Here is an 18,342-nt window from a genome sequence, read left to right as displayed (position 1 = left end):
AGCATAGCACTCACTCTGAGCACTTAAAGCTGAGGACACTGCACAACACGTTAGCACCCTGCTAACAGACAGCGCTAACACGCGTAGCACCAGGAGTGTGCTGTGTGCTGAGCTCTGAGTGAACACAAACAGATTAACCATAGGATTTTAGATACAAAAAGTATGGCCTCACATCAATGTTAAAAGTCGAGAGCGCAAAAATACAAGTCAGGGGTGCAAAAATACCAGGTGTAAAAAAATAACTAGTGTGTTTTAACATTTTGCGTGTGTAAATTAACTTCTTGTGAGCACAAATGTGAAACTAGCGAGCAAAAAAAAAGGGAAACGTGTGCGCGCTGAAGAAAATATTGCTCTTGAGCTTCATTTTTTCCATGCACTATACCTGGGCTAACGGCGCCGGGGAGCAGGTTGTTTGGGTGTTAGCATAGCCAGTTAGCTAACTCTCCTCCAGATCGCGAAGGTAGGCTGTCCATCACAAACCCTGGAGATATCGACCAATAGCATTCGCAGAGTGAGGTGACCCTGGCCCCGCCCCCAAACTGTCAAATCCACCCCTTTCAAAACTCGAGCGCAAAACACTCAGTCGAGCACAAGCTGCTGAAGCAGGTAATTCACACAGTGCGTGAGGGAAAAAAGCACCCAAAAGGAAAAAAATGAAGCTCGAGAGCGATATTCTGTTCAGCGCCCACACCATTCCCTTTTTTTGCTGCACATTTGTGCTCACGAGAAGTTAATTTGCACACGCAAAATGTTAAAACACCCTGGTTCATTTTTTTAACCTGGTATTTTTTCGCCCTCGAATTTTGACATTGATGTCAAAAGTCAAAGTAAAGAAATGTTCCTTTTTGTAAAAAATATGTGTTTGTGGAATGAGCAGCAGAGCTGAGTATGTGAGCTGCGTCCACTAAAATGTGCCAGATCTTCTATGCTATTGCCAAACTACAGAGCCCCTAAGATGATATCATGTTAAAAACATTTTTTAAGACATTTTTACACTAATAACAGCCTTTGCAATGTCATATGTTACTTTACAACATGTGTAATAATGCCCTGCTGAGTGCAGTTCAGCCACAGACCTAGATTTAGATTCTCTGTAAAATGCAAAATCCACCGGAGATCCTATGCAAACCTACTTACTCACACAGAGGTGGGTCTAGGTCCAGGTCCAGGTCAAGAAAGTGGATTTTTACTTTTAACTAGAGTTTTAACTAATATTAAGTATTAGGTATATTAAATATATACTTAATTAATGTACTTAAAACATATGGAGAAATGTCTAAGTATGCTGTAAATATACAGATTTATATACTTGCTTAAAATATTTTAAAAGTACATTACATATTATTATTTTATTAAATGTTTGAAAGTAAACTTTAAAAAAAGTAAAATCTAGTGTATTTAAAAAATATATAGTACATTAATATTCAATATACTTCTAAAATACTTTTTTTTACTTATAGTTCCAAATATACTTTTGTACATTTGTAGCAAAATGTGTTAAAAACAACTGTTACAGTAGATCACAATGTATCATGTAACTTTTTAGAAAGTAAATTGAATTACTACATAAAAAAAAATAAAGTTCATTTTTAACATGCTAAAAATTGTAGAACAGTATATTAAAATAGTTAAAATATATTTTTATACCCAATGAGGTATACTAGAAGTTTGCTACTTACAGAAAACATAAACAAGAAGCATATTTGTACTCTAATGTAAATATATCTGTCATGATTACCCAGGACTCAGACAAAAGTATTTATTAGAAAAAGGAGCAGTACAGAGAGTAGTCGGGCTAAGCAGGGTATATACCAAAAAACAGATGCATACAGAGATAACCATACCGTAACGGGGTACACAGTCCAGGGTCTGACACGGGCAGGGCAATATCAGAGAGCAGGCAAAAATCAAAGTCGAATAAACAGTACAGAGGTCAGAAAAACACGAATAGAGCTGGAAACAGGGCAGGCAAAAATTGAAGGTCGGAGTACACGGAAAAAAGGTAATACACGGAGTAAGAAAATAGAGATCAGAGAAGCACGTTGTAAAGCTGGACGAACGGAACAATACTCAGCAGGAAACGAGAGTTTTGAGAGAGCTTAAATAGTGTGTTTTTAATTGTTTTTAAATGTTAGTAATTAGGGGAATTGCTTCCTGGTAAGGTCACATGATCGCCAGAGTCTCTTTGTGGTGTGTTCTGGGTATTGTAGTCTTGTGGAGCAGAATCGCAGATAGAGCTGAATGTGGGAGAAACACCAGCGCTGACTGCGCTGGGCGTGACAATATCACGTATATTTAACATCAATTCTTATTACATTTCTAATATATCTGGTGTATAACAATATACAGTTGTAATACTCATTATTAAATGTATTATAATTTTACTGTCAGCATTTAAATTTAAAATATGGGGTTACATACATGAAGTAATATGTTTAAATTAAGTTACATAAGTATATTTAAAATACAGTAGTTCTATTTTAGTACAGTTAAGTATATTTAGCACAATTTAAAAAGTAAGACTTTTATACTATTAAAATATAATAAGTACAAAAAAGTTGTTCCATTTCAGCACTTTTTAAATATACTGATTAATAATAATGTGTCTACAAGAACACTTTAGTGCACAATAGCATAATAATACTTAGTATACTTTAATCTAATTTTTTTCACCAGGGAATGTCATGTCATACTTTTCTACGAGGTGATAGATTCGCTCGTACCCTTTAAAGACTGAAGGTTAGGATTGTAGACAGAGATGTTTGTGGGATTTTGCTTATTTTTCACTCATATTGACTTTTTATAACGAAAAGCTGAAAATGTGAGTGAAATATAATATAATCAGAGTGCGAGTGTGTAGAGCGGGCTGTCTGACAGCAGAGAGGCGTGTAAAAAAGACACATAATATAAATGTGCTGTACGTCTGAGCTAAAGCTTTTTATCAAATATTTGACTCTCTAAACCCTGAGCATCTTTTCAAGCATGTATTTCAATCAGAAAGTAAACAGATCGAGAATGGAGCACATGATGAAACCAGCTCTCAGTGTGGGCAAACAGAGCGAGCCGCAGCGCTGGCTGTGAAATAACCACCCCCGCCCGGCCCGGCGCCTGGCATGCGCACAGTTCAATTCTCTCTTTCTCTATGCCTTCACGAACAGGTGGAATGAATTGCCTGCCACCATGACAATGATCCTGTCTCTTATTGCTTTTCTATGAGGTAATAGACTCTCTCTCTCTCACTCACACACACACAGAAACACACACACCCTCTCTCTCCTTCTTTCTCTGTTGTCTCTCCTTTCTGTGTGTGTCCGTCTATCATCTCTCGGCCTGTCCTTCTTTCTTTTCGTCCATTCATGCCTCATTTTACATTCCTCATTGACTCCTCTGCTCTCTCTCTCCCTCTCATTAATAGACCATTTCATTTTTTCCTTCCATGAAAATCTTGATCAATTCCTGCTGCAGACGCTGTTCTCTGCCCTTTATTGTGAATCTCCACTAACAGTTATTTCAGCTTTAATTGAGTGTGATTTCCTCATATAATACACCACTCTATACAAGGCACAAGTCTCCACAATTCTTCACAAGCCTCCACAAGTCTCCACAATTCTTCACAAGCCTCCACAAGTCTGCACAAACCTCCATGTTTCCACAAGTCTCCACAAGCGTCCACAAGCCTCCACAAGTCTCCACAATTCTTCACAAGTCTCCACAAGCCTCCACAAGTCTTCACAAGCCTCCACAAGTCTCCACAATTCTTCACATGCCTCCACAAGTCTCCACAATTCTTTACACGTCTCCACAAGTCTCCACAATTCTTCACAAGCCTTCACAAGTCTCCACAATTCTTTACACGTCTCCACAAGTCTCCACAATTCTTTACACGTCTCCACAAGTCTCCACAATTCTTCTCAATTCTTCACAAGTCTTCACAAGTCTCCACAATTCTTTACACGTCTCCACAAGTCTCCACAATTCTTCTCAATTCTTCAAAAGTCTTCACAAGTCTCCACAATTCTTTACACGTCTCCACAAGTCTCCACAAGTCTCCACAATTCTTTACACGTCTCCACAAGTCTCCACAATTCTTCTCAATTCTTCACAAGTCTTCACAAGTCTCCACAATTCTTTACACGTCTCCACAAGTCTCCACAATTCTTCTCAATTCTTCAAAAGTCTTCACAAGTCTCCACAATTCTTCACAAGTCTCCACAAGCCTCCACAAGTCTTCACAAGCCTCCACAAGTCTCCACAATTCTTCACATGCCTCCACAAGTCTCCACAATTCTTTACACGTCTCCACAAGTCTCCACAATTCTTCTCAATTCTTCACAAGTCTTCACAAGTCTCCACAATTCTTTACACGTCTCCACAAGTCTCCACAATTCTTCTCAATTCTTCAAAAGTCTTCACAAGTCTCCACAATTCTTTACACGTCTTCACAAGTCTCCACAATTCTTCTCAATTCTTCACACGTCTTCACAAGTCTCCACAATTCTTCTCAATTCTTCACATGCCTCCACAAGTCTCCACAAGTCTCCACAATACTTCACAAGTCTCCACAATTCTTTACACGTCTTCACAAGTCTCCACAATTCTTCTCAATTCTTCACACGTCTTCACAAGTCTCCACAATTCTTCTCAATTCTTCACATGCCTCCACAAGTCTCCACAAGTCTCCACAATACTTCACAAGCCTCCACAATTCTTCACAAGTCTCCACAATTCTTCACAAGTCTCCACAATTCTTCACAAGTCTCCACAAGTCTCCACAAGTCTCCACAAGCCTACACATGTCTTCACAAGTCTCCACCAGGCATTTCTATGCAGTAATAGACTCTCTCTCTCTCTCTCTCTCTCTCTCTCACACACACACACACACACACACTCTCTCCTTCTTTATCTGTTGTCTCTCCTTTCTGTGTGTGTCCGTCTATCGTCTCTCGGTCTGTCCTTCTTTCTTTTCGTCCATTCATGCCTCGTTTTACACTCCTCATTGACTCCTCTGCTCTCTCTCTGTCTCTCACTCTCTCTCTCTAATAGACCATTTTTTTCCATGAAAATCTTGATCAATTCCTGCTGCAGACGCTGTTCTCTGCCCTTTATGGTGAATCTCCACTAACAGTTATTTCAGCTTTAATTGAGTGTGATTTCCTCATATAATACACCACTCTATACACGCCACAAGTCTCCACAATTCTTCAGAAGTCTCCACAAGTCTCCACAAGCCTCCACAAGCCTCCACAAGTCTCCACAATTCTTCACAAGCCTCCACAATTCTTCTCTTATTGCTTTTCTATGCGGTAATAGACTCTCTCTCTCTCTCTCTCTCTCTCTCTCTCTCTCACACACACACACACACACATACACACAGAAACACACACACCTTCTCTCTCCTTCTTTCTCTGTTGTCTCTCCTTTCTGTGTGTGTCTGTCCATCGTCTCTCAGCCTGTCCTTCTTTCTTTTCGTCCATTCATGCCTCATTTTACATTCCTCATTGACTCCTCTGCTCTTTCTCTTTCTAATAGACCATTTCATTTTTTTCCTTCCATGAAAATCATGATCAATTCCTGCTGCAGACGCTGTTCTCTGCCCTTTATGGTGAATCTCCACTAACAGTTATTTCAGCTTTAATTGAGTGTGATTTCCTCATATAATACACCACTCTTCACAAGGCACAAGCCTCCACGAGTCTCCACAAGTCTCCACATGTGTCTGTTTACGCCCATTTGATTCTGATATCACTGAATACCCTTGTTTAACCCTTTAACACAATCTGTGTTAAAAATAGAGAAAAATACAAGTTTATATCTTAATTTAAGGTGCCATATATTTTACAATAAACATTCTTTCTGAATATATTCAGAAACCGGGTGTCACGCGAGACGTACACATCAGTTTCAGTTTCAAATTTATTTGTCATTTGCACATCAATGTCAAGGGAAGACCCTGGATTAGAAGTTCACACCTACTCATTTATCTTTTTTATAACTTTAATGTTATTTAAGTCCTCTATTTATTTCATTGTGTTAATACTTTATTTTTCTAAATATTGATCTCTTTGTTTTATTGTTTTACATTTTTGCCTGTCTGCATATATTTTATTCTGAATTATTTATTTCTTCTTCATCATCATTAAATCTTATATTATTTGCTTGTTTTTATAATTTAAAATGTATATTTTTTTCAGTCCCTTTAATTTTGCAAATGCTCGGCTGCATTGAGAATGAGGGTTACTCTCAATGTATTACGGAGTGGAAATAAAGGTTGATTGATTGATTGATTGATTGATTGATTGATTGATTAATTGACTGATGATGAGGATGAAGCCCAACATGCTCTGATATGATATGCTGGATGCTGCCACCCTCAGTCAACCCTACACCAACTCTACTACAACCCTACCCTAATTACATGGATGGTGTAACTACTGAACGGCATTTATACATCTGGTTAAGGATCTGGTTAAAATAGTAAAAGAGTAGCTTCACAAAGCTTAAAGAACCTCCACACAATGTAAAAAAAAAAGGTTCTACCGCAGTTTATAGCCTTTCCTGTAACCATAACACTCCATCAATGAGCCAATGGCCATTTAGCTACCTTGATGTCTTGATGTTTGAGTGTGTACATGAGAACATTGAGGGCCTGGTTGTAACATGAGTTCTGGTCATTGTGTAAGAGCATAAGTCTTGTAAGTGCTAAAAAGCAGACTCTGCAGTGCACGAGCGACCCATGTTTGAAGGACAGCCTCATTGATTGAGGGAAGGAGTGCTTTGCTGCTCAGTGATAATAGCTCACACCACTCCTGGGGACCTCTGTTCTTTATGACGGCGGGGCTTAAAATAACCAGGCCATTTTCCCCCCAACAACAGAGCCCACACAATAGAGGAAAAGCTCATCAAAACCCGTGAAAGGGCTGCAGCAGGGGTGCGCGGACCGGCCACCGGCCGCACGACGGAGCCCTGCTCTCCACAATGGAGCCGATAAGGCATGTGATTAGATTGATTATGGATAAGAGGGACAGATCCAATAGTGCAGAGGCCAAAGAAGCCAAAGAGAGCAGGACTGCGGCAGAGACAAGACAAGACAGGACAAGACAAGACAGTTCCCTCGTCTCCTCAGGTCACATCTACCTCAGGCCAGTCAGCTGTGGGTGCTGTGGGTCGCCGGGTGCTTGCGTTTGTATGTGCGTGCTCGGCTCCTTGCTTGTTTGCTGTGTAAAGGTCACAGCTCCTCCCTCTAGTGGAGGGCACTGTGGGTAAACACGTTCCTGCACGGAAACAGACTCTGGCTGTCACTAATATGAAATGTGCCACTGAACACAGACACAAACAGTCTTTACGCCCTGTGCAGGAAATGCCACAACAGCCCGGACAGCTAGGAACAGTAAAATAAAGACTGTAATCTTACCTATTGGGATATCTGGTTATTCATTCCCAGATTGCATGAAATGTCTGAAGAACTGGGACGAATGTGGTGTATACTCAGCAACCGGGGTGTTGGCACAAGCGTTTTAAGCAGATTTATACATTATACTCAGCAACCAGGGTGTTGGCACAAGCGTTTTAAGCAGATTTACACATTATACTCAGCAACTGGGCTAGATTTACACATTATACTCAGCAACCAGGGTGTTGGCACAAGCGTTTTAAGCAGATTTACACATTATACTCAGCAACTGGGCTAGATTTACACATTATACTCAGCAACCAGGGTGTTGGCACAAGTGGTTTGAGCAGATTTACACATTATACTCAGCAAACGGGGTGTTGGCACAAGCAGCACGGCCCAATTCCCATATTACTCTAGGCTGCTGAGATGTTGCATTGATTCCCATATTATACTCAATCTATTTGGTGTTGGCAAATGCAGCTCAGGCCAATTCCCATATTGGGGTGCTACTGGGGTATTGGCAAAAGCCGATTCACAAATTGTTCTTAGTGAGCAAGTATTTGGCACATGCCATATACTCATTATACTCTGCAACCGAGGTGTTGGCACAAACGGTTTCAGCAGATTTACACCTTACACTCAGCAACCGGGGTGTTGGCACAAGTGGTTTGAGTAGATTTACACATTATACTTGGACACTGAGGTGGACGCTGCATATAAAACTCTTCCTCAACCTCCATTGTCTTCAGTAGCTAGTAAAAGAAAAGCCTCAGAAAAACGAGTCAATCAGGAAAAGTTCATGGCCTCGCCCACCTCGGCTCGGGACCGCCCACAGACAGAGCTAAAATATTCATGGATATTCATGAGCAAGAGAAAATATCCTGTCTTTCTTCAGAGACCAGTAATTCATTGATCTAAAGCAGGACTAAATAGAAACACCAAAGCACCTTTTTCCCCACTAAAAACAGCTCACATGGCATTAATTCATATTAGAGACCACAACTAGACATTTTAAAAAGAATAAAAATCAAAGAATTAGACCCCTACATGGTGGTCAATATGTGATTTTTAGGCATGCTGCTGAATAAATGGTTGATAAATGAAAGTAAAACATCTACTAATCAAAAAATAATATTTACATAACTATTAACACTCATGAGCAAACTAATAAGGTAATGCTTTGGGGTGTGTTATTATGAATACTTAAAATGTTCTTTGTTTGGTGGTGTGTTGGGGTGGTGTGTGGTGCAAAGAGACTAATTGGGGGAACTAGTCCTTGCACAAAGACCAATTAGTGTAATCACAGGCAATAACATTTTACACAGATATAAACTAGGTTGGATGTTAAATAAGCTGAATTACACATAAATCCAATTGATTGGTGAGAGAGAAAGAGAGAGAGAGAAAAAATCCACCACCTGTTCTGTATATTTACTTATCGCCTTTTTTAACTTTTAAGTATTAACTATTGCTTAATACTAATGATGAGTATGTAGAGAATGACAGACAAAATAAAAGACATTTATTGTATTTATTTATGTCATACAAATAATAAAAACTGTTAAAAATGTTATTTTTTGTTCTTATTAATTAAGAAATCTTCAACTGACATGAACAAATTGTACATTGTGCAGTATTCAACATTTGTATTTAATTTATATAATGTGTGGGGCTATACTGTTGAAAATAAAGATTGTAGAAAAAAAAAATTATTAAATGATGCCATTGAAGCACCAGTTTCGGTTTCACAAACAATGACGTTAATAAAAGAGATGGAAGGAATCTTTTTTTTAATGGGTCAAAAAACTTTTGGTCATTTAAGGTCATGATTATGTCATGTAACGTTAAATGTCATAAGACGGGAAATAGTCAGGAAGGATACATCAGCTGCGTCCTTCAGATTATTTCAAATGTTGTCTGTATTTTCTTCTGGAAATGTACCTGTATAAAAAGTTTAAATAATATACACATTTTGTTAGATAATTATTATTTATACTATACTTTTACACGGACATGCCAAATGTCATAGGACGGGAAAGAGTTATTGTGTCCCATTACTTTTAAATCACAGTTTTCATGCATCTTGGCATCATGTTCTCCTCCACCAGTCTTACACACTGCTTTTGGATAACTTTATACCTGCACTCCTGGTGCACAAATTCAAGCAGTTCAGTTTGGTTTGATGGCTTGTGATCATTGTTTTTCCTCTTGATTATATTCCAGAGGTTTTCAATTTGGTAAAATCAAGGAAAAACATCATCAATAAGTGGTCTTATATATTTTTTTCCAAAGCTGTATTTCTCTACATCTCTGTGAGACTTCATGTTCATGTTCAAGAGTTCAACACCTCCCTACCCCAGACTCTCACAGTCACACACCTGAGTGAGCGAGCTGTCACCTGCCTGCCTGAGCCTTCCTGCAGATGTTACAGCACTGCACACGGCAGGCTCCAGCGTATCTCCAGCTCTAACACGTCTGATTCTGTGCTCAGGCAGGACCTGGAATTAGCTGATGCGTGTTCTGGTGTTAGAGTAGAGCACCTTGAGGGAATGCATTCTGACGTGCGTGTCGCTGTGAAAAAACGAGTAAAAAAAAAAAGAAGAAGATAAGTTGTGTTTCAAAGCCTAGGCAGATTCTTGGTTGAACCGTCATATTAAAACTATTTAGCTGTAGCCGATTGGTCACACATATGGAACATCACACACAAATGTCCCTTTGTGTTGTATGTGTGTGTAGTGCAGTGTTTTACAGCACTTCGTGCTTTCCTCTGCTGACATCTTTTATGGAGATGTGGATTTCATTTTCCAGCAGTCTTTGACAGTCACTGCCCACACTGCCAAAAGTACCAATTGGTCTTATATAATATTATAATTTTCTGAGACACTTAATTTTTGGGTTTTCATTGGTTGTAAGCCATAATCATCAACAATAAAAGAAATAAACTCTTAAAATAGATCACTCTCTGTGTAATACATCTATATAATATATGAGTTTTACATTTTAAACTGAATTATTAAAAAGAATGTCAATGATACAATGATATTCTAATTTTTTGAGGTGCCCTAGTATAGTCACTCTAGCAGTGAGTCTGGAATAGCTGTGATGTCATAACACTCAGGAGGGGAATAAATAATGTTTTTTTAAGAACAGCAACGCACAGCGCTGCAATTCAAGTGCATAATGCAGACAAGTAGAGGAGAGCCCCAGAGCTGCGCGATTATAACATTCTAACTTGTGAAACTTAAAAAAAAGGCTCAGGCAGAGAATCTAAACTCTTCTTCGCGGGATTTTTGTTGCATTTTAGTTCGAATTATGAATAAAAGAAATATACCTTTTACTGGTGAAGGATGACTGTCTGCGTGTTACTGCAGTAAGCATTTAAGGTGGAACGATACTTAAAGCAGCACTAGGTAGGATTTTCTTGATTTTTGATCTTTTTAAAGAGGTAAAATTACAGCTTGAAACTCACTGCAGCGCTGCATTGAGGTGTAATAGGAGGAATAGCGGTGCTCTTGTCTCTGTGCCGGCGCTCCTCTGAGCTCAAACCAGACTCTAAGTTTTCCGAGGCGGCCGCGACCAACGCTCGCGAGTACTGCGACCTGCTTTCCGACCTTTAGTTCTAACAGTTCTACAAGGACTACCGGTTCATTCTTTACAAACTAACATACAGACACTCTGGCAGAAGCTGGAAAGAGACCGAATATGTCTGTGAAAAACCGAAAACAAGAAAGAGAAACTAATCCGCCTGAAACACTTATTACACCCTACAACTGTAGGGGGAGCCCACAAGCACAAAATCTCAATCCTACATAGTGGAGCTTTAAGGTGGAACTTTAAGGTGTTGTATGAGTGAGGCTCTTGAGAATTGTGGCTAACCAATTAAGAGCCAGGAAGGATACATCAGTTGCGTCCTTCAAATCACTCTGAATGTTGGCTACTCAGCTACTCAGTTGGCTTTTTCAGCTGCAAACTACACTTTAAAATGATGCTAGAGTGTAAGCTAGAGACAGAAAGACAGAGAAAGAGAGAGATAGTGAGAGTGTAGGATAGAAAGAAAGAGAAAAAGAGACAAAAGAGATAGAGTTAGAGAGAGAGTATAAAGCTGCTCGTACTGCTGAGGAGTGGTTGGTTGCGTCGGTAGCAGGACGGTAGTGGACCCAGGCGCTCCAGTCTCTGGCTGAGTGTTCTGGAAAGGTGACCGGTGTGTCTCAGACTGCCCACTGTCAGACTGCTCAGATATACAGGCTCCACAAAATGACTGAGCAGCGCCCCCTGCAGGCCAAGCACATTCCACCTGCGCAGAGAGAGACACATAGTAAAATAAGCCGGAGAAAAAGATTTTACTGTAAATAGCTAAACAAGTAAAAGACACCCTGAGATTCCAGAGTTAAAAAACTAGAAATTAGCATCTGAGCTGCAATGCAGACTCACTTTGGTGACTGTAAAAACAGGCATTAAAAAACATGCAAGCTGCAATTTATATTTTCCTGCAATGGGCCACAATGTGAAGGCAGATTAGGAGAAAACCTGGAAAAAACATACTAGCTTCAGAGGGGACCAGGAAAAGCCCAAGCCACAATGAAGACACTCCATAAGAATCCACACTGGGCCATGGCTTATAATCAATGAAAACACAAAAATGAATGTTTCAGAAAATTACAATATTATATAAGACCATTTGGTACTTTTCACAGTGTGGGCAGGGTGCCAAGTCCTTTGGCTGTAAAAGTCCTGCTGGAAAATGAAATCCACAACTCCATAAAAGTTGTCATCAGCAGAGAGAATAATGAAGTGCTGTAAGATTTTGTGGGAAAACAAAACTGCACTGACTTTAGACTTGATAATAAAACACAGTGGATCAACACCAGCAGATGACATGTTTCTCCAAACCATCACTGATCATCAGTAAATTTTACATTTCATTTGTAAATCAAGGGATCAGAGTCTGGAGGAAGAGTGGAGAGACACACAGTCCAAACTTCTCGAGGTCTAGAGTGAAGTTTCCACAATCAGTGATGGTTTGGAGAGACATGTCATCTGCTGGTGTTGATCCACTGTGTTTTATTATCAAGTCTAAAGTCAGTGCAGTTTTGTTTTCCCACAAAATCTTACAGCACTTCATGCTTCCCTTTGCTGATAACAACTTTTATGGAGATGTGGATTTCATTTTCCAGCAGGACTTGGCACACTGCCCACACTGCAGTGCTAAAAGTACCAATTGGTTTTATATAATACTCTAACTTTCTGAGAAACTGATTTTTGGGTTTTCATTGGCTGTAAGCCATAATCATCAACAATAAAAGAAATAAACGCTTACATTTTTAACTTAAGTACTAAAATAAAGTAACTTTTCAATGATAAAATATTATTTTTTTTTAGATGCACTAGTATAGTCACTCTAGCACAGAGTCTGGAATAGCTTGTATGTTGGAATACTCAGGAGGGTAATTTCTGAACCATGTAGAAAAGTAGTCATTTTCAGGCAAAGAGGGGAAAAAAACTATAGAAAACAGCACAAAAACATACTTAACAAAACAAAGCAAAACACACAATGTAAAGCAGCAGCCAATATGCACCAATACTCACCAATCTAATATAAACTGACTAGCATAACTGACACCCAGGGGTCACATTAGCAAATATTGTATAAAGTACATCCATTTCTGTATTTGCATACTGCATATTACTAAGTGCATATACAGGCTCAGTGGCTTCCTTTGGGAGAATGAGACAGGAAGGAACAGAGTGCCATTAAATCTAAAAAAAAAGTAAAAAAAACAAAAAAAAAGCACAGCATATTTTACCATGAGGTGATAAATTACACTGTATAGCTTTAATTGCAAAGCGCATGATTAAATGAATGCATTAGAAAGAAATATTTAATGAAAGGCTGAATTATTAATGCTGAGTTTTGCTGGCTGGATGAGCGTGTTTTGCTGCTTTGGCTTGTGTTCTCATATGCATAAGCTAATGAACTTCTGAAAAGACAATCATTGGCAAACATTATGCTGTTAATTTTTCAACTATTGTTCTTTTTGGTTAATTAATGTCTTTTTATCGTGTCTGTAATTATTGCAATCACCTCTCTCGCATCTCTGTTCGTGCCTAATAATGAGCCATTATAGTTTTTTGCCTCCCAAAGCAGTCAATTAACATCGACCGCTTTCCAGGGAGCGTGCGGCGTCTGCAGCGCAGCCCGGCGCACCTCAGAAACCAGACAAAACCGGAGGATTTCTCTCACCTAGCTTTCTCAATCGCTTTTCCCTCCATCTCTCTCTCTCTATCCCTCTCTCCCTCTGTTCTGTAGCTCTTTTAGAACAGAAATGACTGAGCTCTGTGATATCCATTTGCCCAGGATGCAACGGCGTGAATTAGAAACATCTTTTAATCTCATGCAAGAAAAGACAGCCATCTGGCTTGTGTATGAACTTAAACTGGGTGGAGAGAGGGGGGGGGTCCCGACTTCTCCCCTACACAAGCCTCTCTCCTTCGCCTTGTAAAACGCGAGAGGCCATTAAAGTAATGTGTTCATCTACATAAAACTCAAACCGAATATAAAGGATCATATTCACAGGCAAAGCCATTTAAGCCTTCAATTAAAGCAGTCATCGACTTAATTAAACATCCACTCCGCTCAATCAGCTCCGCATACCTTAGTGCTTCCGCAAAAAAATAATAATAATAACTGAGATGGGCGCGATTCGGTGAGAGCAAAAGCGGTGATGCAGTCTGTCACCACAACCCGGCATCCTGTCTACTCAGACAAAGAAGATATGAACCTGTATCTGCAAGTATTGTGTGTTTTTACAGTGGGTATATATTGTAATGACCTTATTCTGAGAGAAGAACTAGTATCCCATGTGTCCCATGACTTTTGCCATGTCTCATCGAAGATGAAGAATGCTGCACTGAATGAATGGATTAAGTAAGTAATTAAGTTTAACTTACATAGCGCCTTCTAGAATGCCATCATTCATACTCTGGAATACCGTTCATCCTCAGCACTCATCCACACACTGGTGAGAAGCGGCAGCCAATAGCACACAGCGTACTCTCAACCGGAAACAATCCCAAAGTCCACCTGGAGGACTGCATCGCACACTGATCTGTGGGATACAGTATGTGTGTGGGGTCTCCTGCATTGAATCTGGAGGCTATTCTAGAGCTATTCACTGTATACCAACCAACTCTACCTGTTCACAACTTTACCACTGATGCTCTCATATTAAATATTAAGAGGACAAGAAATTCAAGTCATTCATTTTTTAAAAATGAACTGAAAGCCATTCAAGGTAAATACAATTCAAGGGGGCTCCGGGGGGCCCTGGCGTAAAAAAAAAAATTACAATGCCTATCAACATTTATGATACAATATATTTTTATTTCCGAAGACCCCTTTAACAATTCTCTGACTATTAAGGACTTTGACCCCAGGGCCTCTTGGGGGTTCTAGCCATGCTTTTGGGGCCCTTATGAAAATGAAAGAGGCATTGTGGCACTGCTCTGACTTCAAATTCTGGCTATTAGTCGTATTAGGAAAGAGGGGGGCATATTTTAAGAGGGTCCTGGTTATGAGAGCCCCTACCAGACCAACTCTTTAATCCAGACTATCCTTAATCTGTCCTTGCATACACTTTTTATAAAGTGGGCCAGTTGCTCTAAAATCTCATATCAAACCCCTCTAAAGGACTACTGTATAACCCTGTGTAACTCGTAGGTGATGCTCAGGCCAGAGGATCTCCACAGCAGCAGCAGCAGCAGCAGTGAAACAGGGTGAGTTAGTTTAAGCCTCCTTCTCCGTCCTGCTCTTGATGATGACCTTGATCAGCTCACCCGTACTGTCCAGTCTCTCTAACAGCAGAGAGGGATCATTTACAGGGGTATAAAAGGGACAAAGAGTGGCAGAGAGCTGGCCATGGAGGAGAGCCAGATGCCCCTTCCGTTTTATTCTGTTTTCTTTTTTTTTTGTGAAGTAATTGCTTTCACCCCGGACTGTGACCTGGCCAGATTTAATCGAACTCTTCCCAGCTCTTACCGACTGAATCAAATCGCTCAAATTAACCGAGCTTTGAGGGGGAAACCTTCGCCTCTCTGTGTGTGAAGACTTGCGTGTGCACACGACCCGCCTCACACACTGAGGAACACAAGCCGAAGAGTGTGTAAGATACATGGAGAAAAAAAACTAGTAATGTCAAGTCATTAATACAAAAATGTATCCAATAATTACAAGTTTTGTGAATAATTCAACTAAATTATGAATTAATAAATGAAGTTAATCTTATATAGCGTCTTTCTAGAAATACAAGGATGCTTCACAATTTATGTGTATAAAAACAACCATTCATACCTAGCACTCATCCACACACTGATGAGAAGCAGCAGCCAATAGCACACAGCATACTCTCAACCGGAAACAACCCCAAACAAAGTCCACCTAGAGGACACTTACCCAGCATTTACCCAGAACAGAGTGTCACACACTTACATACATCCCACAAACTTTACACACATACACACAGATCAATTTATCTATATATAAATTTTTTGGGGCAATTTAGAGTATTCAATTTACCAGAGTAATTTAGAGTATTTCAAATTCTTTAAATAGTATTTAATCGTATTCATCACTTTTTGCTAAGAAAGACATAAAAAGGCTTTAATTCCAATGATTTTCAGCTGAGGAGCAAATGAATTAATAAATAATCACATTTATTTATACTGTCAAATCTCTGATCTTTTTTTTAAGATGCGTATCTTAATTGGTCTTTTCTATCAGTCAGCATTGATCCTGGCATATTGCTATATTTGATAACAAGTTTAATCATTAATCTACCCAGATGAGTTTTAGTCAGTAATGATCATGTGGTGAACATTCACATATTAAATAACTAAAATGACATTTTCAGCATGATAGCTGAAATATCCATGAATCTGTATATTCAATACAACTGGTTACAGTAACAGCAATGGGTAATTATTGATGTTTTAAACATTTATTTACACCCAATTAATAACCATTAACTATGCTTCCTGAGGGTAGTATTGTTTTAAAGTGGTACAGATTTCCTGCCTTACCATATGCCTCACAAGATAACACCACACAACATATAGATAAGACTTTATGATCAGTTTAGATACTGTTATCCCATGACTTTTGGTATGTCAGTGTACTGGTTATGAAAATGCCTCTGTATTAATGATGAACTCGATGATTAATGATGAACTCGAGATGAACTGAAGCACTGGACTGTGCTAATAATCAGCACAGGAAGCTAAAATCAACAAAAACAAATGAAGGAAAGCTGATGGTCATAATTAAATCAAGCATATGCTAATAAATGCAAACACAGCTGCTTGTGTATGTGTGTGTGTATGTGTGCATATGTGTGTGTGTGTGTGTGTGTGTGTGTGTGTGTACAGTGTCACTTTCTCAGATCCTGCAGACAGAGTGAAAACATGAGAGAGGAATGAGGAGCTACTGAAGCAGAGACAGACCCGTCCATTCACACTCTGTTAACACCACATCATCCAACACACCGCTCACTCCCTCTCTCACTCCTTTACTCACTTACTCCCTCACTCCCTCACTCACTTATTCTCTCCCTCACTCACTTATTCACTCCTTTAGTCACTCCCTCACTCACTTATCCACTCCTTTATTCACTCCCTCACTCACTTATTCACTCCTTTACTCACTTATCCACTCCTTTAATCACTCCCTCATTCACTTACTCACTCACTCACTTATTCACTCCCTCACTCACTTATTCACTCCTTTACTCACTTATCCACTCCTTTAATCACTCCCTCACTCACTTATTCACTCCTTTACTCACTTATCCACTCCTTTAATCACTCCCTCACTCACTTATTCACTCCTTTACTCACTTGTCCACTCCTTTAATCACTCCCTCACTCACTTATTCACTCCTTTACTCACTTGTCCACTCCTTTAATCACTCCCTCATTCACTCACTCACTCACTCACTTACTCACTCACTCCCTCACTCACTTATTCACTCCCTCACTATCTTACTCACTCCCTCACTCACTTAATCCCTCCCTTACTCACTTTTCTCTTGCTCACTCACTCACTCACACAACCACTACCTCATTAAATCAATCCCTCACTCACTCTCAATCAATCCCTTAGTCACTCAACCAATACCTCACTCACTCAGTTCCTAACTCACTCATTCCCTCCCTAAATCCCTCACTCCTACCACTTAAACAATACCTCACTCAATCAGTACCTCACTTACTTAATACCTTACTTAATCAATACCTCACTCAATCAATAACTCACTTACTCAATACCTTACTTAATCAATACCTCAGGTACTCAATACCTCACTCACTCAATCAATACCTCTCTTACTTAATACCTTATTCACTCAATTAATACACTACTCACTCAACCAATACTTTACTCACTAAATACCTCACTCACTCAATACCTCAATTAACACCTCACTCATTCAATCAATACCTCACTTAATCAATACCTCACTTAATCAATACGTCACTCACTCAATGCCTCACTCATTCACTCACTCAATACCTCACTTAATCAACACCTCACTCAATCAATACCTCACTCAATCAATACCTCAATCACTCAATACCTCACTCACTTACTCACTCAATCCCTCACTCAATCAATCTCTCACTCACTCACTCAATACCTCACTTAATCAATAACTCACTCACTCAATACCTCACTCAATCAATACCTCACTCACTCAATACCTCACTCACTCAAAACCTCACTTAATCAATAACTCACTCACTCAATACCTCACTCAATCAATACCTCACTCACTCAATACCTCACTCACTCAAAACCTCACTTAATCAATAACTCACTCACTCAATACCTCACTCACTCAAAACCTCACTTAATCAATACCTCACTCACTCAATCAATACCTCACTCAATCCCTCACTCA

At 39.5% G+C, this 18,342-nt stretch overlaps 1 protein-coding gene across 1 annotated transcript in view; it reads right to left on the bottom strand.

Moving 5' to 3' along the window:
• Window positions 1-18,342, bottom strand: part of adarb2 (adenosine deaminase RNA specific B2 (inactive)) — a 323,936-nt gene that overhangs the window by 6,956 nt on the left and 298,638 nt on the right. Inside the window, exon 8 of the mRNA XM_022673388.2 lies at window positions 11,506-11,687. Coding sequence (XP_022529109.1) covers window positions 11,506-11,687 — 182 coding nt within the window. The remainder of the gene's footprint in view (window positions 1-11,505; window positions 11,688-18,342) is intronic.

This window comes from Astyanax mexicanus, chromosome 6 (genome assembly GCF_023375975.1).
Source record: "Astyanax mexicanus isolate ESR-SI-001 chromosome 6, AstMex3_surface, whole genome shotgun sequence".
Lineage (NCBI taxonomy): Eukaryota > Metazoa > Chordata > Actinopteri > Characiformes > Acestrorhamphidae > Astyanax > Astyanax mexicanus.
Note: the sequence above shows the minus strand (reverse complement) of the source record. Positions and strands in the feature narration are given on the sequence as shown.